Below are 25,493 nucleotides of genomic sequence, written 5' to 3' on the forward strand. Positions count from 1 at the left end.
CAACCACTGACCCGGGTTCCCGTGTGCACACACTCTGGTTGGCTATGCAGAGACTGTCTCCACCAGGCTGTCCACATTTCTTATCCTCTGCACTTCGCCACAGCCCCTCCACTGCCTAGAGTCCTACAGCTGGCCTGATTCTCTTCATTACTGTCGGGCCCCTATAAACGATGCAGCTGGCGACCTCAGCAAAGCAGACACTTGACTCTTTCTGACGACAGTCTATAAACGGCCCATCACAGGTTACTTGCCTGAGGATATACCCGCGCAGCACCCCATTGTGCTCTGTCTCTGGGGGTGGCTGCCACTGGACCATGATGGACTGATTGGTGCGCCCACTGGCGACTATGTTTTTCGGGGCAGCACTGGGTGGTTCTTCAGGTAGCACCAACCTGTAAACAAAAGGCAGGAGGGGAGCGAGGTCAGCACCAGACGCAAGCATGCTCATATGCGTTCTCATCTTGCTGAATCTTGAGCCTAACTATTTTCTAAAATCGAGTGATGAATAAAGCAAGACACACAGCTGCTCAAACTGAAGGGACATGCATGAAACAGTTACAACAAATCAACATAATAGAAAGTCAGTTAAGCGAGTGACAGGCAGACACAGGAAGGACCTTACTCTGCCTGAACAGGCCCAGCACCTCTGCCCTTTAAAAGGGCGACAAGCCTGAGTGAGCTGCCAGAGGTGCCGTCCAAATCGTTTTCCTCGGCTTTTTCAATATTTCTCACATCCGACTCCCACATTTTGTAAAGAGTCACTTAGCGCTCCATTATTCCACACTTCACGCCCACTGCGAGCTCAGGTTGGCTGGGGAGGGACACTGGAGTTAGAGGAAGGCGTTCTCCCACGTCACCTCTGAATGAGCGTCCAAGGCGGCCACCCCAGCACCTCTGGATGGGTGAACGTCAAGACCACTGGGAATGCAAGGCCACGGTGCAAGCCCTGCACTGCATCAGCTTCCCTTTCGACACCCTGCTGGGTGCTGACTTGTCACGACGCGGCACCTGCTCCCATCTGGCTGGCAGTCAGCGTGGATAATGGGCATTAAAACACTGTAGCCTCTTAATTTCACATATACCTAGGGCTGTGTGGTCAGGAACGATTAATGTCGGCACAGCCAGAGCAGCTAAGGAAGCCCTGCTAGCCCAGCTGTGTGTTCTGTTAGTCTTTTCCACTGTGTCCTGGTGTGGCACCAGGGATGGAGGATGGGTACGTGGTCTGATGACTCTTGCACCTAACACCGCGCTTCTGTTTGCTCCGGAGAGACTGCTCCCCATCCCCACACCAAGGGACGCGCGTCACACACCTGCTCGTCTCCACACTGTACTGGCCCCTGCCCACTTGGTTCACGGCACACACCCTGAACTGATAGGTGCGAGCTGGAGTCAGGCCACGCACGGTGACGCCTGTCATCTCGGGGCCAACGTTTGACAGATGCACTTTCCATGGAGAGTCTGAAAGAATGAGCAAAACAAATTCAAACCCATATGAGCACATGTTGGAACAGTAACAAGCAAATATGAGCTGCATTCCCATGAATGATCTCATTCACTCACCACGGCAGCCCCAGGAGATGGAGTACTTATGTCCATTTAACAGATGTGGAAACTGAGGCCCATGATCATGGGGCTAGTAACCGGCAAGCCTGGCATTAAACTCAATTTCCCGCTCCAAGTCCAGTGTTTCTCCCATCACCCCATGCTGCCGTCAACAAATAAGGGATGTTTTCTTGTTCAACCTGCATATGGTAGTTTAAATGGAACCAAAATATTCCTTTGCCCTGTGTTAACTATGCAAGGGGGAAAGTTCTCTGTCAGCTCACATGATTAGGCAGATTGCAGATTTGTCTTCCAGAAAAGGATGCTGCACATGTCACCGAATGATAAATAAAAACTATATTCATTAACATTTTAATAAAAGAGGAAATGAGCATGATAAAGACAGATGGGATGTGCATTTTGCAGCCCATCTGCGTGGCAGCCCATTACACCACCACACCCCTGAGTGGCTTTGGCTGGAGAGACGTAATGAAATTCACAGCTAGTTTAGAATATCTTTCCACCCAGCCTTCCGGCAGGTGTGCAAGAGTGACTCTGTCAGCCAAGCGGGCCCTTGCCTGCAAAGCTCCAGGAGGTTCTGCCGGGCTCCCCCACGTTTGCGTGATGTTTTTTGCAGAGTTTAAGCTTTTGGCCCGATCGTTCTGCAGAGTGAGGCCCTGGAACAAACAAGACCTGGCAGTGGCTTCGCGCACCTACTGTCAGTTCCCATTTGGAATTGCTCTGATGCCCAAACTGCTTTTTCAAGGTGTCAGGGAAAGAAAACATTGGGAGGGGGGGAGAGGGGAAGATTCTTGTGGAAATCAGACCGCCTTTCTTGCTTCTTGGAAGTGGTGAAAAACCTTTTGCCCACATTGGAGATGATGAGAAAGAGATGACACATGGTCTCCATTGGGGCATCTGGTTACACTCAGGTGGCAGACAGTGCCAGCTGCATGCACACTCCACACTACATACAAAAGCATAGCTATTTCTACAGAAACCTGAAGACCTAACAGTTAGGATTCACGAGTCTGCACCTGGGAAATCATCAGAAATACACTCCACTTCCCTAAGAGTCACCAACAAATAGCCACAAACTGCTCCAAAATGAAATGAAACTCTCAATGGCGACTTCTGTTGACCCTCGTACAGAGCTGTCCATCACTGAGTCGGAGCTTGTCAGCTGGATCCCTCAACCAAAAAGTTACATGGCTCCGAAGTTACATTGCCAGTTGGGCTACGAAGCAAGAATCTTTTAAATTATTTCAAATAAAGCTGCTTCCAAAAATGACTTTCTGGGAAAGCAGTCATTACCGCCAGCTGGGCACATCGGTGTCCTCGGCTTCTGATTTTCGGCGATACAGGTAATGTACAGCTCACGAGGCTCCCTTCTCTTCCTCCTTAGAAACTGTGATGTGTGCATCCCTAACTAGCGACGGGAACACTCACACCAATTTCTCTGTTTACTTTGGGAGTCCGAGACCCTCCTGGAACACCAAGCAGCTAAGTGGGCTCCCTTACAGAAAAGAGGCATTGGTCTCATTTTCGTTTGGAGCAGAAGACGAAGGAGCCTCCCCTAGCATCAGTGTGACGGAGTTGGCGGTGGGGCCAGGCCTGTCCAGGCCTCGTCAAGCCTCAGTGGAAACACAGGTCTCATTCTGAAGACAACTGATGTGCAGTAGAAAAACAGAGACGCAAGTTGTCAGTGGATTCTTCCACTGACAGTTCAATTTTGTTTGAGCTTCTTCTGCCAAGTTGGGGGAAAGATCAAAGCCACCACGACAGCCACTTCACTCCCGTTAGGGTGGCTGCCATCAAAAAAGTAGAAAATAGCAAGTGTTGGCAAGGACGTAGAGAAGTTGGAACGCTGGGACACTGTTGGTAGAAGTGAAAAATGGTGCAGCCATTATGGAAAAGAGTAGGACAAAAAATTAAAAATACAACTACCATAAGATCCAGATTCTACTTCAAAACACAAACCCCAAAGAGCTGACAGCAGGGTCTCAAAGGGCTGTCTGTACACCTATGTTCACAGCAGCATTATTCACAGTAGCCGAAAGGTGGACACACCCCAAGTGTCCATCGAGAACGAATGGAGAAACGAATGTGGCCCATCCACACAAGGGGATACTATTCAGCCTTACAAAGGAAGAAAATTCTGACCCCTGCTATAACATGGATCAACCCTGAGGACTTCACGTTGAGTGAAAGAAGCATACGGACACATACTGTGTGATGCCACTCATGAGGTCCCTACAGAGACAGGAAGTAGGTGGGTGCCAGGGGCTGGGCAGGGCTGGGGGTGAGTGTTTAGTGGGGACAGAGTGTCAGTTTGGGAAGATGGGAAGTTCTGGAGACGGACGGTGGGGACGGCTGCACACCAGTGTGAATGCACTTAATGCCACTGCACACTTAGAAACAGTTAAGATGGTCAACTTTACGTTTTGTGTATTTTACCACAATTGAGTAATTTTAAATGGGGGAGTAACACAGAACTCTGGAGACTGTGGTGAGTATGAAATAAGAGGATGTGACTGACGCCTCTGGCACAAAGCCTGGCCCATGGCGGATCCTGGTGCTGACGACATCCCTGTTTTCCCAGACCCACTCCGCACCTTGTCTACAGGCTCTGGGCCCAGGACCACATGCCTGGCAGGGTGGGCTCTCTGCACCGGGCTTCCCTGGGAGACCACGGGGAGTGGGGAGAGCAGGCCAGGGCCCTTCCTTACTCACTATCTGCTTTCTTCACCCAAAGGGTCCTGTCTTCTCATGGCGGTGGCTGTGTATGTGAGTCCTGCTACCCCCGTTGCCTCTGTGACCTCAGGGAGTCCCGGCCTGCTCGCTGCTAGCCCCAGGTTCCTGCCGTTCCCTTCCCCCACTCCTCTGTACGTTTTCCCTTTGTAAATGTCCTCCCTGATTGTTCAAGGTCCGGAGTGCCATCTGCTCGCACAGGGACCCCGGCACATACAGTGCACAACAGAATTTCTCTTCCATCCCTTTCTCCCAGCAGATTTCGAGTCTGTGAATGAACAGCTCACCTGCTCAGGCACTTACAGAGTGACGACAGCAACTTCAGAAAGAGGCAAAGTCAAAAGGACAGTGGTGGAAGCAGCTGACTGATGTGATGACGTAGCAAGGAGTGGCAGGAGCGCCAGGATGCGGCCTCCCCACCCGCCCCAGGCGCACCCAGACCAGCCTCTCCTTCGCCACTTGCTCACTCAGAGGGCACACAGTTCCTGAGAGCGTGTAACCGGTAGTGGGACCTGCGGCCCAGCCTGATTTGACGGCTGGGCCGCAGTCTGCCCTGGGCCTGCGGTTGTTTGGTCCTCCGCTTGCTTCTGGGGAATTTTTCATTCATTGCCTTCCTCTCCTACTAGGAGAGAGAAGACCGGGCAGGAAGGGAGATTAAGCTGAAACCTGATACAAATGAACCCGATCCATCTTGTGGGCACTCTGATTTGTACACACACACGCACACCAAGTGGTTTGGGAAGAATTTGCTCATTCACAAGCTTCAGAATTGTTCGCTTGCTGAGAGTTGTTAAAATTTAAACAGCAAGTCTGCTCCCGACAATCAATAAGCAAAATCCCTTTAAGAGACTCTTCTCCCAGGCCTCGTGAAACAGCACTGCAAGGCTTGTCTTGGGGTTGGAATACAGAAGCCTTTGATAAAGGAAACAGTCCCATGAAAGTTTCAGCGGCCTCCTCCCTCCCCTTCAGGGGTGGTCCTGCGGCTCTGGTCTGGGAGACTGAGGCACTGTGGTCTCCATCAAACAAACCTGCCACACAGGGAGGCATCGCTAACCCTTCCCTTCGCTTCGAGCGCCCGGGATCCATGAACAGTTAATCACTCCTCCACTCTCTGTTAGTTAAAAAGCTGGTGGTGTTCAATCTTCGCGAATGTACTGGAAGCTTTTTCCAATAAAAACAGCATTACCGTGTTCTCAGTGAAAGGGGCCTGGGGAAGGAACTGCTTTTCTAAAGAAGATTTCATAATTGCCAAAAGGACCATCCCTCTTACTACCACCTGCCGTCTGTACAGCGGTTTACAGTCTGTGCTTTCACGGCTGCACCGGCAGGACCCCTGGGGAAGAGGAATGCTCTCCTCTCACAGACAAGGGACCAGACTGGGGCAGGCGCAGAAGGAGCTTCTCCCAGACCCGGCGGCTTTCACTCCCTGGACTCGTGGGCGGATCACGCATCGCCTCGTGCAAGCAGGCCCTTCGGAGCCTTCTACTGAGGTGCTTACCCAGCGACACTCAGGAAGTGCTCACACACACACACACACACACACACACACACACACACACACACTCCAAGAAAACACACAAAACCCGAAGTTGAATGAGTACTGCTCCCAGTTTGGGGCAGTGAAGAAGATGCAGGAGCCAATTAAATGACACCACGAGGACGCATTCAGCCAAATCCAGGACTTGGGACATTCGCAGGACAAACGGCCTGGCTGTGTACCAGACAAGAGCAGGGGAAAGGGAGGTGGGGACGCTTGTCAATCAAGAGGTATGGGACAACTAAGATTGAAGGGACAACAACTCGACTTGGAAAAAAGTCCTGGAAGTACGAAGTACACACTGTTCCCCAATTAAAAAAAAAAAAAAAAAAAAGAAAAAAGAAAAGAAAAGGGGTGTGGGAGACAAAACCACCAACACAATGGACGGACCTTACTTGGATCCCGATGCAAACAAACCAACTGTGAAAAGTCATTTAAAAAGAATAACAATCAGGGATATTTAAACAAGGACTGAGTGTAAGATGTACTAAGGTTTACCATGAATTTTGTTAGGTGTCATGTCTTGCTTGGGGGGCTGTTTACTGAATCACTTACGGATGCAATGACACATATCTGGGACTTCCTCTAAAATACTCTGGCAGAAAACAAGTAGGAAATTATGAAACAAATATGGCAAAATGTTAACGGTTATTGAAGCTGAGCACATGCATGCATACTCTGTATCTACATGTACATTTAGTACTTTTCGTAATAAAAAGTTTTAGAAAGTGACTATTCTGTCTCTATCCTGCCAGTATCAAGCATTAGAACTGTCCTTCGTTGTACATTGGGCGGATGAAAAATGTGATTTAACGGATGCTCTACCTTGTACTTTTATATGAATGAGAATGAACATTTTTTCATTAAAACCACAACTTCCCTCAGTTGACAGAGTAAGTTAAATGGAAAAATTAAGATGTAAATTTATTATTTTCTAACTCTAATTCTAAAGTTTTGGCCTCAGCAGTCTGCATGCTGTGTCTCCTAAAATATAAGCACTGGGTTAGAATAATAATGATGATCCATTTAAAGAGCGACGCACGAGGTAAATGCCATTAGAAGCTCTTGTACTCACTGTTAGTTAGATCCTCAGTGCCTAAAGGGTGCCTGACACATAGTAGGACTACAATAAATGCTTGCTCAGCGAAAACCCCTACCATGTGCCAGGCACTGTTAATGACTCTGTATGTACACATTTAACCTTCGCAATAACATTCAGGCAGATATGATGACCCTCCCTTTCATATGAGAAAAGAAGGCACAGAGGGACTGAGTCAAAGATTAGAGTCTTTAGAGAAACAATAAAAGTCTGCAGGTTAGAGTTACAAATGCACCAAGTTTTGCCTTAAAAGTTAAAAACAGTAGAGCTGAGCATGTAGGAAATAAGTGAAACTCCTTGCTAAGAAATATGTCCAAAGTGACGCCAAGAACATGCTCTGGGACCTTAAGCGGCTCCTATCGAAGGGCCCGGGGCCTCCTGAGCTGTGGGATACGGTCTCGGGGGGACGACACTCCTGAGAATCAGCGTGTGGAAGCTGTTTGCTTCAAAGAAGCGGAAAGAGGCCAGAGAGAGTGGAGATGGGGATTGGATAAACCCAGAGGTGTGGGGAACTCAGCTTTGGACAGGATACACATGATGGAGGCAGGGGACAGGTCCAAGCTTGGCTGGCGGATGGGGTGGAAGCAGATGGCCCTGTCTGTATGGAAGCTGACCCAGCCTTAGGGAAGACATGCCACGGGCACTTGCGTAGGAAGTGACGTCAGCCTGTGGGACAAGCTTGGGAAGGGCCCCCCAGAAGGTGAGGACCAGCAGGGGATGTGGGGGCCACCTTGTGGCCTCTGCCCACCTCTTCATCTTCCCTGAGATCCAGGATCTGATGGGGAGAGAACCCTGAAACCCTCCACCTCAGCCCCGGTCTGGGCCTACGACAGACACAGCAAGATAACAAAGACTGGTAAATATCTGTGGCGTGCCCTGTCTCCTGGGATGGATTTAAAAATGGGAGCAAATGTTACCAATGTGAGGTTCAATATGCAAAAGCCCAAAGTGAAAAAAGCTAAACCATAAAGAGCTTCCTACCAACCTGAGCCTATGAGAAAACACCTGGGTGAGACATGTTTCAAACACAGCATTAAAACGACCTGAAGCATGAAGAACAAAGTCTGCCATCTTGGCAAACAAAACAGCACAAAGCCATCAGCTTTTAAGTGCATAAGAGCAAATGGGGATGGAGACGTTTAGCATATTGTGCAGTGACAGGCGGGAGCGGCCTCCATACGGAAAGCAGCCGTGTGTCAGACAGCTGACGGGCTGTGTGTGAAGGGACATCTGTGAGAGTGGGAGAAAGGCCTGAGTCAGCCGCCTGGAGACTCTCTGTGAAGGAAGAGGGACTTTACCTGCTGCCCAAAAAATGCTGGGGGTGGGGCTGGGGAGAGGCCTTGGGCCTTGGAGAATGTTCTCCAGAGCTGTCTTAGACCAGCAGACACAAGCAGCCCTGCTCAAGACAACTGTCGGTACTAGAACGTCCCACACTAAGGAAAGGCAAACTGCCTATAGGACACTGCTGCCTGAACCCCAAAATATCATCTCAAACTCAGCATGCTGCAGTCAGGCTGAAGGATGGCCAGGGGCTTCCCGTCCCCAGGCCCAAGGCTGGGGGTTCCCAACGTCTTTGGCCCCCTTCCTTCCTTCCGGGGCAATTCAATCACCAATTCCGAAAAGCCAACCTTCCCCAAGGCCCTTGGCCCCTGCTCTCTCTCACGGCCCACAGGCCTCATATAGGACCAGGACTGCCCGCACAGCATGGCCAGGTCAGTCTGCAGGTTCAATCGGCTTCCACATGACCGTGACCCTCAGTGACTCTGTATGGTCCTCTGCTGTTTGAGACTTTGGTCTGGCATCCATCTGTGCGTCTGTGTGGCTGTGTGTGTTTGTATGTAGTATGTGTGTGTGTATGTGTGTGTGTATGTAGTATGTGTGTGTGTATGTGTGTGTGTATGTGTGTGTGGCTGTATGTGTGTGGCTGTATGTGTGTGTATACATGTGTGTGTGTGGCTGTGTGTATGTGTGTGTAGAAGAGAGAGAGCTACTTTTAAAGAGGACTTAAAGAGCTTCAAAAGTGAACATATTCATACAATTGGAAGGTAAAGTGAAAATAAAAAATAAACAAATCTGAATCGTTAAGGAGACACAGAGGTGTTCTAAGCACCCGGAAGACATAGGCGCTTCAGTCACACAGGCAGTTTACCCTCGGGTTTCCGGATGACAAAGGCAATACAGCCACATATTGGATGGGCGAGTTTCAAAAGGAAGAGGCTAAGTGACCAGAGAGACCGTCTGTCTCGGTGCCACCTGTGGGTGCCTTTGTAGAACGGAGTGTTCTTCTCATTTGACAATCCTCCTGGCACGTCTTTAGCAAAGATGAAGCACGGTAAGAACTTGCCTTGCGGGAGACAGTGTTTCGAAGGTAAGAAAATACACTGATTTCACGCTTGAGGCTGGGGCAGCTCGAGTCCCGCCTGGGACCACACCCCTCCGAGCATCAGCTGGACACTGTGCAGAGGGCAGGACCTCGGAATTCACGTCAGAGCTGCGAACACAGAGTCTTCGGCATGAGTTGCAGTGTGTTGCTAACTGGAATAGTTAGGTATTTGAAAAATAATTTGCTTCAAAAGAAGAAATTTCCCTACACATATTTAAAAATTCCTAAGAACTGGGGATGATGAAAATTGCTGTTTCAAGTATCACGTTCATTTACACAGAATTCAAGAACAGGCAACGCTAGTCTGTGGAGGTAGAAGCGGAAGAGGGCTTGCCTTCGAGGAGGAAGGCTGGCTGGAGAGGAAGGCAAGGGAGCTCCCAAAATGCTGAAAATGGTTTGTACCGTGTTTGGTGAGTGAGCCACATGGTGTATGTATACTTGTCAAAACTCACTGCAGATCTCTGCGCGTCATTAGACGCAGCTTACATCTCAATGAACAACAACAATCAGCATGATACATAACAGTATGTCCCTAGCAGACGTCCCACTGATATCAGAGAATAAACAAGGGATGCTACTGGTCAATTATTTAAAAAAAATTATTCTGATCAACCTAGTAAGATATTAAAAAAACAGAAAACAATACATTTTTATTATTTGGAGAAGACAGGATTGCCTACCTTGAAAACTAAGAGGATCAACTGAAAAAATCATTAGAATAGTAAGAGAATATGCAAAGTGGCTGAATGGAAAACAAATATTTACACAGCAATACTTTCCCATATTCCAATGACAAATAACTAGTTAGAAGATGACATGGAAAAAAATCCTATTCCAGCAACAATAAGACAGAATCTTAGGACAACTTTAACAACAAAAAAGTATAGAACCTATGGGTATAAACCTGCAAATTTCACTGAGCAATATAAAAAAAGAGCTGAAGAAATGGAGAAGCATATTATTTTCTGGATGGAAAGACAGAATTACCAAGAAGTCAGTTCTCATAAAACCTATCACAGGTTTAACGTGATTAAAAAGTCAATGAGTCTATTTTTGAAACTTGACAAAATAATTTCAGTTCTTTTCTGGAAGAATAAACAGGTGACAAGAATTAACAAAATTCTGAAAAGATGAGGGGACTAGCTTTCAGTTATTAAAACACACTTTGGAACTAAAACAATTAAAATACTCTAAAATGGGCAGAAAAACAGATGATGAATCACTGGATCTAAATAAACCCCACACAGACTTTTATATAAACAGGTCCTCTTCATATATGAAAAAGGAAACATTCATAAATAAATGGATCATTCACTAAATTTTGTTGTCAAGGCTCGTAACACCAGCGTGGGCCAGGGAGCTGTGTCCTACACAACTAGACTGAGAAACAACGGCTTGAACCAGAGTGGGGGTGGATGGGGGGGTAGGCGGAAGAAGGGGGAAAAAAAAAGAAAAAGAACAATACTCAAAAAAAGAAAAAGTCTTATGCCAGAATACTTAACACATCTAAATTCCAGATGAATTAAAGAGTTAAATGTATTGAAAAAGAAAGCCTTAAAAACAACATGAAAACTTATAAGAATATGTATTTTATGCTTGGTAGTGTTGAAATATCCAAACATAAAAGTAATAAAAGAAATCATAAAGGAAAATATCAGTACATTTAACTACATAAAAATCAAATACTTTAGTATGCCAAAAAGCAATACACAAAAATTAAGGGTAAAAGGAAAATTGAAAAAACACTTGTCACAAATGGCAGAAAAAGATCCTACGGCCTTGACAGAAAAAGAGGGGAAAGTAAATTGACAGATCATAGCACAAAAAATACAAAAAGCCAACAAGCTTGGAAAAATGTGTTCAAAGTACCAGTAATCAAAGAAACGCAGAGTGAAACAACTCTAAGGCCTGAATACAAACCTAGAACCATAAATCTTCGAAATGAAAGCACAGAAGAATATCTGCAAAAGTGAGGGGAAAATTACCGAGTTCCCATCTAGATACTTTCATTCGTGTTGGTGTCCTGCCTTTGTTCCCGTCCTAAGGGCCCAGGTTGCCTCTTGGGTGCCTGGGGCAGAGAAGGAAGACAATGCCTCCCAGAGGAGGAGGCCGGGAAGGGCGCCTCCCAGAGGAGGTGCTACAGGATTGACCCAAGCCAGCCAGGCAGCAGTGGGAGAGACTTCTGAGGCCCAGCGAGCACAGGTGCAGTGGCACAGAATACTGCGTGCTCAGGGACTGCGAGCTGTGCTGCGCTGCTGAAGCATGACAAGCACAGCAATGAGTGGCTGGAGATAAATTTGGAGAGGCAGGCCGTGGTCGGATGATAAATGGCGCTCTCTCCCATGCTAATAAGCCTGGAATCTATTCTTTGAGCAATGAGAATTTCTATATGGGCAGGAATTAGGGCCAGCAATCTGGTTAGAAGACGGGCTAGGGGCAAGTCTGCAGGCAGTGTGTGAAGCATAAGCACACTTTGGGGCGCCAAAGGTGACTCTGGAGCGATCGAGGCTCGCTGCCCAGCCCGCTGTGGCGCCCTCTCCGAGCAGCCTCTGAAGGTTTGGGGCAGCAAGGCCATTTGCTCAGTCAGGTGGGTGTGGAGGGTTCCTGCTGGTGGCTCCATGGAGGGGGGACTAGAGGAGGCCAAATGGATGGACCAGTGTGACGGGCAGAGGCAGGCAGACGGGCATGCCGGGATGCAGAAGGCCAGCGGATTGGAGAAACAATGTACGGTAAACCCACCAGGATGTGTTGATTTGGTTTATTTGTAGGGGACAGGGATGATGAGGGAGGCTAGGATGATTTCCGCGTTTCTAACCTGAAAAAGGAACCACCTTGGGGGTGAGGGGGAATGATGTGCTCTTCTCTGACCCCGAGTTCAATGACCCTGGGGGACATCTGGGTGTAGATATCAGGAGCTCACTGGTCACATGAGCCCGAGGCTCAGGGGCGAGGTCCAGGTTGGAAATACCTGAGGGCCCAGCAGCGTGTGGGTGAGCGGTGAACCACCGTGTACAGGAGTCGCTAGGGCCAGCACGCAGGTGAGCAGACAGGGTACTGAGCAGGGAAAACCAAGGCGGGCCAACCTGTTAGGGCGGACGGGAGACAAAACCTGCAGATGGGTCAGAGGAAGTGCCACAGTTGTACCAGACTAGGAAGAATGAATGAAGACGGAGATGGAGGTCAAATCAAGGGAATGGAGTCTGCATTTCACTTCGAGCTCCAGAGTTCTGCTCCAGAAAGGCGCTGAAGAGGCCCTCCCGGAACAGCTGGCATGGTGTGAGGGCAGGTGTTAGAGCGCCTGCCACCTCGAAGCCTCATCAGTTTGGCCCTTGTAGGAGCCACAGTTTCCAGGAGAACGGCATCCCAATCAGCCTGCAGGAGCTGGCTGCAGGGAGTCCCCGAGCAGCCGGGTGAAGGGACGGCCGGATGGGCTATTTGGAGTTGTCCACTCATGCAGCGCTGAGTGCAGGCCAAGCATAATTTCCACTTTTGCATGTTTGCTGCTACGCCGGTCTTTCTGACCACAATTAGCCAGCATGTTCAGCTGCTTCTTAAGGGCACTGGTTCCTAACACAAATAAAAACTGGGTCATTGGCCCAGAAGACAGCATCGGTCTTTCTAATTGCTGTGGTAGGAAGGTACATGGCAGCTAAGCAACAGATGGCGGCACAGACCAACTCAGCAAAGACCACAGACTTCATTCTGTCCAGCTGAAGTCAGGACCAGCCCAGAGCAAGCATCTTATCCCTAGATTCTCCATGCAATGCTAATACTTCGTGCAATCATAGCAACAGTGTAGAATATTCCAGATTCTTCTAGATTAGAGGATCTGAAGGAAAAGCAGTGTGGAATCTGAGCCAGAGGCCAGCGAGAGACTAATGGTGCTCTTATCCACGTTCTCGGTGAAATGACGAGACTGAACGCCCAGAGTCGTCCCGTATGGGCCAGGCGCTCGCTGGGTGTCACAGGTACAAAGAGTAACGACACGTGGACCCTGCCTGCCCCTGTGGGGTTCATGGTCTTGCTGGAAGACAGCGTATAAACCAGTAACGATTATACAACGTAATAAATGCTCAGGGAAATAAGTATATAGTGGTACAGGAGCCTTGAGAAGGGAAGTTAATTCTGCGTGGCCGTGACGGGCTTGCGGATCAGGGAGAGATGTGGACGAACTGAGGTTTGGGCGGGGCCACTGAGAATGAGGAAGAACTTCCCAGGCAGACGCCACCCGCCACCCAAGCCACGGCCTGGCCCACTCTCCCAAGTGTAGTCATGTTACCAGCTGGCTGTCCCTACACACGCCTCGAGCCCTACACTCTGGGGCCTGTGCTGATGCTGCCCCCTTGTCACATGTCATGCCTCTTTGAAGGCCCCCTCTCACCATGTTCCTAGGCACCATGTCCGTTCTATGGACGGGAGCTCATGACGTGGCAGGACATGTTGACGTGTGTGACCATGTCCATGCTGTTACTGAGCTGACACTGATCATTTCGTCTCTGGGTCCCAGCACCCAACAGAGTGCCTGGTGCAGAGGCGATGCCCAGTGCAGAAGCAGTGTTGGATGGATGGATGGACGGATGGATGGACAGATGGATGGACTTATTTGGGCAAGATGTCTGACGGGAAGAACCAATCAATCAGAGAATTTGTTGAGAAAATAGTCGGTGTGGAATTCTAAAGCAATGCCTTATTTTATGTAAACTGGGGAAGAAGACACTTCCTTTTGGAAGATGGTCGGTAAGTTACAGTCCCCGTGACCTGTAACTTCTAGTCTATGGTGAGGGGACTCTGCCAGGGAGACTCATTTCAGTCCATTTGTTGAGTACCTACAATGTCAGGGACCAGGGACACAGGATGGATAAACAGCCCCGATCTGAAGGAGACAGATGCCCGTGGGGGTCGTCTGCACCAGAACTCCGACGGCGAGAGCTCAGCTCCTGCCACGCTCTCCATGCACACCCTCGTCAAATCCTAGTTTTCTTACAGGCCACACAGCACGACATCGTCCAGAAAACCTTACCTTTTCAGAAAGCTGTTTTAATAAATAATGCTAACCCCTCTCCTCTTTGATCAGAGCTGCTGACTAAAACTAAGATGGATGTTGGCATGCACACTGGTTTGCATTCACACCCTTCCCTCTCGTCAAGGAAAGAGACCAGATCAGCTGTCACAGGTGGCCACAGGGAAGGGGAGTGAGGGCCAGGACATCAGGCTTCCTGTTCTGAGATGGTGCTCAGAGCTGAAGCTTCCGGAGCCAAGGGTAGGAATTTAGGAGTAAAACACTGCCTTTGGGACCTCACTCAGGGAACTGGATTGGGAGCATCCACACATATGCAGAGTGGCTTCCCTCAGCCTCACACATACTGGGAGCAAAGTGTACCGGGCCCCTGCATCGGCACGGAAGGGCCGCTGCCGAGGTGCCAGAGAGCAGACTGCCCACAGGGGTACTGTGCAGGTGCCCTGTGAGCACCGGCTCTGGAGGCAGATGGCCGGGAGGGAGTGGGGACCCCCTTCACCTGTTAGGGTCACGTGGCAGTTTCCTCAGCCACAAAATGAGAATCAGACAGTGGCTGCTGAGGCCCGAGCATGTGATGGCTAGAAGGGGAATGTGTCATCTCAGAAGCGGGGAGGGCAGGAGGGAATGAAAGCCCATTCGCAGAAACACAGTGGGGCCTTGGCGGGCACAAGGACTGGACTGTCCCGGCTTCCGGCTGGAGTGGCACAGAGGTCACGGCGGGCGCCGAGGACCGGCTGCACACTGAGGTGAGAACAGAGTTAGGTTACAGAATGTCAGAAGACACGGTTTGAAGAAGTTCAGTTGGAGGCGTCTTTGGGACAACCAGAGAGAGATGTCAAGTAACTGGGTTCAGCTGATGACCCTGGAGGTCTGGGGAAAGAGGTTATGAAGATCAGGCATCTTTTCACGGAAAAGTTGCCACTTGAAACCACAGGGCTGCAGGAGGCTTTCTAGGAGGAAATTCTGGGAGGGCAGCTGAACAATGAGGAGCCCGCCCTGCGGCCAGCAGAGGAGAGCACGGAAGAACGATCGTGGGGCTCAGGGAAGCCGAGACAGGAGCGGGGACGGTGCTGATTGCTGCCGAGAGGTCCAGCGCGGGAGGAGGGCCCGCCGGACTGAGCACCGCGGCTGCGCTCCAGAAACCAGCTCAAAGGTGTCACCCCTTACTGGTGCTGTCGACTCCCCAGTCAGCCCCAAGTGGATGCTTCGGAACCCATCTCAGACTTTGCCCTGGGACGGTGCTGAGCCCAAGACCTGCTCAGGAACCCTGAGGGGCTGAGCCCCGAATCCGGCTCTCGTAGGAGGCCCGCCACCGTGCCCCTCGTCCCCACTGGCCCCCGCTCACCTTGCACCTTTCCAAATATCAGAGCTGTATGTTTTATCTGAAACTCCGTAAAGCATCACAACGTTTTACTGGTTGTTTTGGGTCAGAGCCAGAAGCAGAGGTAAGGACAATAAGAGCAGAGAGAGAGGAGATCTTGTCCACGGCGCCCGCTTCGCCTCTGTACTCACTGTTTTCAGACAGCTCCACGATGTAGTGCAGGACGGGGCTGTTGCCATCAAAGGGCCGGACCCAGGACAGCACCACGGCGTGGCTGTGGGAAGAGTCCAGGCTGGCCAGCAGGTTCTGCGGGGGGTGGGGCAGCTCTCTGGGGTCCGCAGGGACAAAAAGAAAAGAGCAAACACACATGATTAGCCTGCTTCTTACGTCGCACAGTCCTGGTGCATCTGTTTTGAAGATGGAGAACATAAACTATGCCCCCAACACATATACGAACTATCTCCCTGCCCAAAAACCGAAACAAAGCTTCACCGTTCAGTGCTGTTTGTTTTCCGAACAGAATTCACCTCCATCCCCCCTGGAAAGCACTGAAACAGCCAGTGACTGCAACTGACGTTGGGTGGGGAGTGCCAATTTTTACACAGTGTTGTCTTTCATTCAGAAAACGTGGTCAACAATTTGTCTTCCATCTAGAAGCTGTTCATGGAAACACAGTAAGTCATGGAAACAGGGAAAGGCCTGGGAGATAGGACTTCATAAAGGTTCCAACACTGGCTGTTTGGAGTTTCCTGCCCAAATACCCGTATGTGTTCTTGCCTCATTAGCGACAGCATGAGGTTGTCCTGTCATTCTGTCTTCTCGTGGATAATGGAGGTTTGGGAGAAACACGGAAAGGGAGATGTGGTGAGAACATGAGCTAAAACCCCATGGAAATAGTAAATAACATATCAGCAAGGCTATAAAATGGAAACAATGAAAGCAAATCGATTCTGGAAAGAAGTTACTGATAGGAAAGGTCTTTACTGGGATTTACTGGTGACAAAGCTTCAAGTCCAAGGGCACGGTTTCTCCTACCAATGGGTCTGCCACCTCCAGTCATGGCTGCCCAAGTCCTGTATTGAATCTACGCATGTCTCGCGTCTGGGAGCGGGAGCCTGCTCTGTGGCCCTTAGGGATGGCTTCTCCCTCCATCAACGCTCCCAGGCAGTGCTGGGGGAAGCGGACGCCTCTAACCCACTAACTAGTTTTGATCTCCCTTAGACCTCAATCACTACTGACCCACACAGGTCAGCACAGAAAGCCATAATTACACTTGATATTTTCAATTCAAAAAGTGCACTCATTGCACTTTGAAATTTATTAAGCTGTTTTGCGCTGTGCTAAGAAGCACAGCTCTCTCTAAGCCACACACGCTGTTCATAAACTAATATTTCTAATGTAGACTGCGAATTTAAATTCATACAATAAAGAACAAATCTGAGCCTGGAACGTTGTTTTGTTTTCTTTTTATTGTGAATGAAATTTTAAATTTGAAAAGGAGCTGTTAGTTCTACTTGCATTCCCCCATGACCGAATCTCCCTTAGATTTCCTATGAAGACCAGTATGAAGGAAACGCTGGGTGAAAAGATTTATTCTGCTTCTCCCCACTTCCTACCAGAACTGGCTTGTTCTGAAACCAAAGTTGTAAAGCAGTCTCGCCTGAAAACAAACTGGGCATAAACTTGACTAAATAGATCCCCAAAAGACTGAGGTACAATAGTCTGCCTGGTCTTTGTCCAGCGTTCCTGGGAGGGAACCTCAAAACTTGGAAGGAATTTCCTGAGTAACAGGTGTGTCTTTGCCCCTCAGGCCACCCCTGAGTTTATGCCAATGAGGTCACTCACGACTGGCCCCTGCATAGCTCCAGGAGGGACCATCCACGCTGGAAAGACCAGCCATGCGATTAGAGGGTTGGGGCTTAGAGCCAGTGACATCAGCACGACCTTCTGATCTCCTGGGAGTGGACGGAGGGCGTTGGAGACTGAGTTCAAGCCAGTGATTTCATCAATCACGTCAACACAATGAAACCTCAATAAGAACTCTGGACCCCAAGCTCAGTTGAGCTTCTTGGTCGGTAATCAGATGCGTACGTGCCAGGAGGGACGCTCCTGGAGACATGGAAGCTTTGTGTTTGGGGCCCTCCCACACCTTGCTCTAAGCCTCTCTTCACTTGTCTGGCTCTGGTTTTTATCCTGTAGAATCAAACTGAAATCACCAGTACAGCAGCAAACTGGGTTCCGTGGCCGTTCTTGGGAATCACTGAACCTGATCAGGTGTTAGGAAGCCCAAATGTGAGTGAATCAGTTAGAGCCCAGGGGGTCGGGAGCCCTGAGCTCACGGCTGGAGTCTGAAGCGAGGACAGTCTGCTGGGGACCGTGCTGTCACTTGGGCGGGGGGGGGGGGGTGTCACTGTCAGAACTGCCTTCTCCCACGATGGAAGAATTTCTGCCACGGTAAATGTTAACTTAGTATTCTGGGCCATTTTCTGTGTGTGGACACTGCCGGTGCTCAGAGCCTTCCAGATGGCCGCCGCGGTCTCACTTCCAAGTTGGGAGGACAGATGTGCACGTGGCCCTGAGGCCTGGGAAGCAGACATGGCTCCCGTGAGAACCTGCAAAGACCCGTGACGTGGACGAGAGCCTGGGAGAGCCTGGTGGCTTCTTACAGTGGGACGGGCAATTACAATGGGGGTGACGGAGCGTCATGAATCATTCTTCCTGCCAGAGCCAGTGTTTGCTCACCCTTCTCTTCGGTCAGTGGTTACACTGTAGAACGTCCACTCCATACCACTGTCCACCCTCTATAGACATGCCTCTAATTTGTCACTAAATCACCTTCTATACCTTAGAAACGCCCATAACACAACCTGTCTGCCTCGTCGCCAAGGACCAGCCCTCAGTCCAGCTGGCACCGGCTCTTCCAAGAGCCATGACATGTAACCCTCCTGACTGTCCTGCTTGCTGCCACTTGGCTGCACTTGGAAACTGTACACTAAAGGGGTCATGCCACCCCGAGCCCCGCACCCTACGCCTACCTCCTGCTCTCAGCCCCGCCCCCACACTGGGTGCTTTCCTGAGAGCATCCAACTTCCTCGTCATAATAAATGACTTGCAGCTCCCCAAGTCAAATTGTTCTGTGCCCTGTACACCTTCACACATGATGCCCGTTGACTAGAGGGTCTGGCCCAGCAGAAAACTTGGCTCAGCCTGCAAGGTCCAGGGTCCCCTCCGTGAAGACTTCCTGGATGTCCTCTGGACCTTGGGTAAGTCTTGAGCAGAACTAAGCGCTTCCACCCCTGGACTCCCACTGCAAATTGGAGTTTTGCAGTGTAACAAACCTCTGGGAGTCCAACAGGAGCAGGACTCCCCAATTCCACTGGATCAGGGACCTGCCTGCTCTCGAGCCAAGCCTCTTCTCCTTCATCTACGTCACCCACGGCTGGCAGAGTGGGCGTGCATGGAAATGTGAAGCGAGTGGGTAAACCAGCCACCATGGAGTGCTGGATGAACAAAGGAGCCCTTCCCAAGCCTGGTGCTACGTACGGGTGTGGGGACACAGGGAGTATCTGCCAGACCTGCCCTCCCAGACAAGCTAAGCAGGAGCACGAGGCCCGCATGCAGCCGAGGACAGCGCAGGGCACCCGAGCTGGTGAGACACGATGGCTGAGAAAGTCCATGAGGCTGGAAAGCAGAACACGGCTGCAGCAGGGCCTGCCTCATGGACCAGGTGCAGCTCTAGCAGCCGGGAGGGTCTGGGTGAGTGCAGAGAGGAAGGGCTCTCCTGGGCTGGGGAGGTAAGACCAGGGGAGGTGCGGGGCAGTGCTGGGAGCGCAGGCTTTGCATGGATCGTGGAGGAAGGCAAGTACGAGACGTCTGCGTGCGACATTTCTGGGCATGTTTGACTCGGACTTTCTAGGGGCCGCTCCTTGGATAAAATATCCACAGCCTGTGGATTAGTCAGGAGGGAGGACAGGCCATGCGACAAAGGCTGGGTCAGAGGTTAAAGGACCCAGGCAGACGCAGCTGACATGTACACGCGGGGTCGGAGAGGAGATGCGGGGAGCACAGGTGGCTCGCAATGAGCCTTGCGCAGTGGCTGTTCCTGTCCTTGAAGTGGATGAAACTGACAGGAGGCAAACTGCAAAGGGACAGTTCCTGGGGCAGCAGCAGTGTCCTTCCTGGGACCCACGAGCAAGTCCAGCCTCTCAGCACACTTGCCGTAGGCCTTGCGTGCGTGACGCTGGAGCCGATTCCAAATCTAAAAGTGTGCCTTTCCCACAACTGGGAGAGCAAGGGGTGCCCCACTCGGTGTCAGTCATGCTTCTCTTCGCCTACACAGAGGGCGCCCTTGGAGGACGTGTCTGACAGGTGAGCAGTCAGCTTTGCCTTGGGGTTGGAGTGCTTTGTAGACGAGGTTGTCACTGCTACGTATCTAGGGGTCACTGGTTGGACAACTTCCCTGTCCAGGTGTTAGCTCCTGAGGCCCTGAGATGCGCCGTCTGCCCTCAGAGCAGCTGCTTCTCACGCGGGACATGATTCCACTCAGTGTGCTGAGTTCCCTGCTCCGAGCAGCTCACAAGCCACTGATGAGAAGGGACTAGGGCGCGGCCAGTAGGCACGCTCGGCAGCGACCATGGCAGCCAAGGCCTGAGGTGCAGAGACAAAAGAATTGGCAAAAAGAGCGGACAAAAAGGACTTAGCAACTTAACAGGCAACATTGCCTTGAGACTGAGTGTGGGGACCTGGACCGACAGCCCAGGATGGCCAAGGACGTCATGTCCATGATGCATCGAGAAGGCACGAGCCCTCGCCCTCCGCTGCCCAGTGATTTCCACCGCGGTGGCCACAGTCACGCCCAGGATGGTGGCGCAAGGCAGAGGTGGTTTTACACATATCACAGGACTCAGTTAGAAGCAAATTTAGATCTTTCCCTAGTTCTAGCATCTCTGCTGTACGAAAATCCCCTGCAATATCTCAATAGTACCTGCTTTGTAATGCAAAGAACTTTTTAATATACATTGGAAATATAAACTATTTCCTTAAATGATAAGTTTTGGTTATCTGGAAAATTAAGCTTTGGGAAATACTTGACTAACCCGTCAATAACCGATAAATGAGGCTTTAATATATTCTGAATCCATTTCAGAGAGTCTTATCTAATAGGAATAGATTGTGTCTTGGCATTTCTCTGCCAACTTTGAAAGGAGATAAATGATCAGCAGAGTGACTCAGACGGTGACATGCAGACAGGGTGACAAATGAAAGAGATTGGAGGGAACAATGGAAATGAAGCCCAGTGCTGAGTCACTTTGCAATTTAAAGAGCAGTGGGGGAGAAATCACCAACAAGCCCTCACACCAGTAATGCCAGAAATTAGCAGCGACACAACTGGGCTGGAGGGGAAGGAGATTAAGCGAACTGTATTTGAGAAAACCAGCTTTGAAGGAGACTCAGGAGAAAGCAATTGCTGAAACTGTGGCTGTAGGGGAAGCGCTCCGTCAGGAGGATCAGATAAGTACTTTCCTATAAAAGCGCTGCCCCTTTAATGCACAAATGATAACTCGGTCAGACCCATCTTCTTCGACTTCACTCGGAGCTGAAGACGATGGGGCCTGATAATTCTCGAGAAGCAGTATTAGATCGCTCACTCCTTATTATGGCTTTGTCACAAGTAGTTTGATCGTAGGAAATCTCCGGCTGCCTCAGAGTCCGAGTCTCCACGTCGGCTCCGTAAATTCAATGCCCTTGCACCCCAGGCCCACAGGAATGAATCTCTGCTCTCAGAAGGAAAGATGCAATGCTACGTGGGTCTTTAAATGATGAACAACTAAGCGGTCCTTGAAGCTGCGGTACCTCTGGTGTTACTCAGTGCAGCAAGATGCTTTGGGGGTAAGGCGTCAACCCAGAACCGGTTCCTCCCCATCAGGCACGAGCAAGCCAGCAGGGGACACGACTGACACAACCGGTGACAGTGTTGTACTTTGACCTTGTGTTGTTAATTTACAGGATGCATCACGGGACCATCTGGCATTGCAGAAGCGTCTCCTCTCGGGGAGAGGATGATGGCGCATCCCTCCGATATTAGTCCTCCGTGGTCCCAAATGTGCAAACCCGTTTCAACCTAGTCAGTGGGGTGGGGCATCCTCAGACAGTTATGGGGCACCTGCCCTGCGCTGGGCACTGTTCTGGGCATGGAGGGCTCAGAGCCGACAGACAAACGTGGTATCAAAGCATCATCGAATACAGTACAAAACAAAGTAGGCTGAGGAGAAACTTCCTAGCCCCAGGCGTGGAGAAGGGTGCAACTGCTGAAAGCAGAAAGGACATGTTTTTTTTATCAGATGGTAGGGAATAATAAGAGCTTTAACTGATTGAATGTCCTTCCCTAAGTTAGGGTCCAGGCCAGCATTTTACAAACACTGGTTCATTCAAACCTCTCAACAACCCTCTAAGATCCATGAAAACATACCCAGTTTACAGTTGAGAAAACCAAGGCTCAGACTTGAGGCAACCTGCCCAAAGTCACGCAATCAGTAAGGGGTGGGGATGGTCCTCAGTCACCTGGTCATGGGCAGCACCTCCCAGTGGCCTGGCCAGGACTGAGACTTCTGCACTGTTCTGGGTGCCAGGTGACACACCGACCAGCCTCACACAGAGAAGAAAGAGTGCACTGAAACGCACCACACAGAGCAAACAAACAGGACAGAAAGCCCACGATGGTCTGCTTTGAAAGCCCACTTTGAAGGCTCCTCATTTCTACATTTAACAAAGCAGCTTTTAACTCATGTGGGGAGGCAGGGGAGGCAGGGGAGGCAGGCTTTCCCGCTCCTTTGAAGGACACTGTTTAGCCATAAGTACCTCTCAGTCACTTCTGCAACAAGAGATTTTTTCCCTCTTTTTGATTTTTTCTTTTGTCATCTGAGTAAATCATGGAAATGCTACTGAACTCAATTTGAAAGTTCTCTGAGAAGCAGAAAACACTCTGCAATCATGAGTTATGATTATTGTCATTTCCACTGTCATCGTGAAGTCGTGGAGTGAAGACCTGTTTGGATCTAAAGACACACAACGCTATAACCTACAACTTTCCCAATCCATTCATATTTGGAAGAGTGGAGTGTTTATTACACTAACAATTCACAAGGAACAACTGTCTTCCAAATCAGTTCTGTAACCAGTCGTCGCTAAATTGGTTTGAATCACAAATCTGCAAATATTTCTACATTTAGAGATGAGGTGTTTTACCATTACAGAAAGCCTATTATTTTATAGATACAGCAACATTTGCTGAAAATGTATTTTACTTAGAGAAAATCAAATAAGCAAATAGTAGGAAAGATATGTAAATCAGTAGAACATAAAATTGTGCAGAACGAAAAGAATGCACCATGTTGAGAGTGTGCAATTTGACTTCTGCTGACAGAGTCTTTATGAAATGGTAGCGTTTATTTATTTGATACCAATGATGGATGATCTCCGAGTTCTCAAAGGCAGTTTTAAAAATGTGAACAGCACAGTGGACTGTGAGAATTCAGTAGCCATGGACTCTGTATTACCAACTGAGAAAGAGAAGCCCTACCACTGACGTGCGCTGTGACGGGGGAGGAGGGCCACGGCCAGGGCCGAGCGGGCTGGGGCGCTGGGTGCCCAGGCTCTTGACCACGTGTTCTGAGCCTGTTTGTTTGCTCCTGGAGGAAAAGCTCAGGGCCCGTGAGCATCGGAGGGAGACAAAGGGCGTGAGCGGGGTCGGGAGGACTAATAGATACACGTTGATTCACGCGTTCACGCCTTCAACCAACCACGGGGTTTACTGAGCACCGCTGCTGCACTGACAGTCAGGCTCTCCAAGCGCACAGTGGGGCCAGCAGCCAGGAGGGGGTCATGAAAATCGGAGCCCCCACCCTGTAGGCTCAAGGCTGATGGAGGACCCAGAAGCACCGTGGGAGACATCCTGGCCTCCCAATGGCAGAAAGTGACCCTGTGGCTGAATCCTAAAGAATGGATGAGGGGGTCCTTCAGGTGGAGATGGCAGAAGACACAGGTCAAGCCATGGAGGCAACAGGCGACTGAGGTGTCCTGCATGGGGGTTCGGGGGACACAGGAGGGCAGAGAGAGCCCAGGGTAGCGGGTCTGAATTCAAAGGTGGGGCAGAGGCCCCGACGCTTCCACACTCACTCACAAAGCGGGAGGGCCGCCTGCACAGCAGCCTGGTGCCTGCGGCGCCAGGACCTCGGCGGGTCCTCTGGGGATGCGGGGACCTGCTGTTTCATGACTGACTAGGGTGACCTCCACACAGAACAGAGGTTATCATGGAGAGAGACCGCCGGCACGCAGGATGGGGCTCTTTCGGGTCCTGGGGGGACAGCCAGGCCTGTTGCACACCACAGACCTGGAAAACTCTGCCAGCAGGGCGGCAGGAAGCTGCACATTTGCTTGTGGTTCATGTGTGTGGGGCAACAAATACTGGACATGTGTGCTGAGCCTCGGCAAGTACTTTTCATCTTAACCCCCTCGGCCAGAGCCCAGTGCTTCAAAGATAAATGAGACTGCCCTGCACTCACAGTGTTCAGATTCTATTTGGGGGAATGAATGTGGTCTATAGAATCCGTCCTGGATCGAGGTCAGCCGAGGCCAGTAAGAGAAGCCTCTCCAGATTCCCTTTCGAATGGCCAGCGTGTCCCGTGTTAGCCTGGGATGCTGGCCGCTGCCTGGATGGGCCCGGCCCTGTTTCTTTCTTTTCAGGTTTTACTTTTGTACATATGTGTTCAGGGAATGTCAGGGAGGACAGCACTTCTAAATACATGTAAGAAAAATAACATTTGTCAGCAGGCTTTTCAGTTTCCTGCCCAGGAACAGAGGGAGTTGGACGGAAGAGAAATCGATTTTACCCTGGGTCCTTGGGACCCCCAGGAAGGCCCGGATTAGAAGTAACGGGCAGCTGCTTACTATTTTCAGGACTTCTAAAGACTTAATGGAAAGTGTCTACTTACTGCAGACACGCGCTGGAGCTAACTTAACTGCCCAGGCTAGTTGGCTCTCACGGTACGTCTGGCCTCGGTGGGCTGACCCTGACATTTCTCACCTACTGGAAGTTCTGGTGGGCATTACATGGAAAAGCAGAGATACCTGTCATGTGGTGAATAGAGTTTATCCCAACGTGGTGTCCCTGGGGGGAATGTGATAAAATGAGATCAATGAGGACGAAAGCCAGTAATCGAACCATCTACCCCGAGGGGAAACCTCCGGACGCGTGCATGCCTGCGAGGCCTCTGACTGCTGCCTTGGGACACGTGTTAAGTGACAGTCGCTGGGAAGAGGGATGACTGACTGCAACGCTGCAATAATCTGGAGACGCAGAAAGGAAGCGGCCTCAGTACTCACATCACTTCCAGACGGGCCTTCCTGGAGTCGTTCCCTCCTTCCGAATGGATTTCGCAGGTGTAGTCTCCAATGTCGCCGGACCACGTCTGGCTAATGAGCAGGGACCCGTCCTTCTCCACTACGATTCTGGAGCTGCTGGAGGGTGTGATGACCGTGTTGTCCTTCTTCCAGACGTAGCTGCGGGCCAAGCAAAGAGTCTTGGGTTAGAAAGAAAGGTCTTGAGTTAGGATCTTGGCCACCAATTCTCACTGTCTGTAAAAAACAAGCAACTGACCACCTTGTGGATATACCAGAATCCACCCTGCAGAGGGTAAATTTCATCATATGTGAATGGTATATATAAAAAAAAGAAAGAAGAAAAGCAACCAGATATCTTGGTCACAATGCATACACACATACTGAAGTTAAAAACAGAAGATAACGGGAAACATTTATCTGGTCTAAGGGTTTAAAGACCGAAGT

General features: G+C 50.2%; 1 protein-coding gene across 1 annotated transcript in view; it reads right to left on the reverse strand.

The window, feature by feature from the left end:
• The window catches only part of SDK1 (sidekick cell adhesion molecule 1), a 683,166-nt gene that overhangs the window by 162,133 nt on the left and 495,540 nt on the right, over positions 1-25,493 (reverse strand). The window contains exons 13-16 of the mRNA XM_074313985.1: positions 25,032-25,208; positions 15,842-15,978; positions 1,311-1,458; positions 252-392 (exon numbers count right to left, since the gene is read on the reverse strand). Coding sequence (XP_074170086.1) covers positions 252-392; positions 1,311-1,458; positions 15,842-15,978; positions 25,032-25,208 — 603 coding nt within the window. The remainder of the gene's footprint in view (positions 1-251; positions 393-1,310; positions 1,459-15,841; positions 15,979-25,031; positions 25,209-25,493) is intronic.

The sequence above is a fragment of the Rhinolophus sinicus genome, linkage group LG10, assembly GCF_036562045.2.
Source record: "Rhinolophus sinicus isolate RSC01 linkage group LG10, ASM3656204v1, whole genome shotgun sequence".
Lineage (NCBI taxonomy): Eukaryota > Metazoa > Chordata > Mammalia > Chiroptera > Rhinolophidae > Rhinolophus > Rhinolophus sinicus.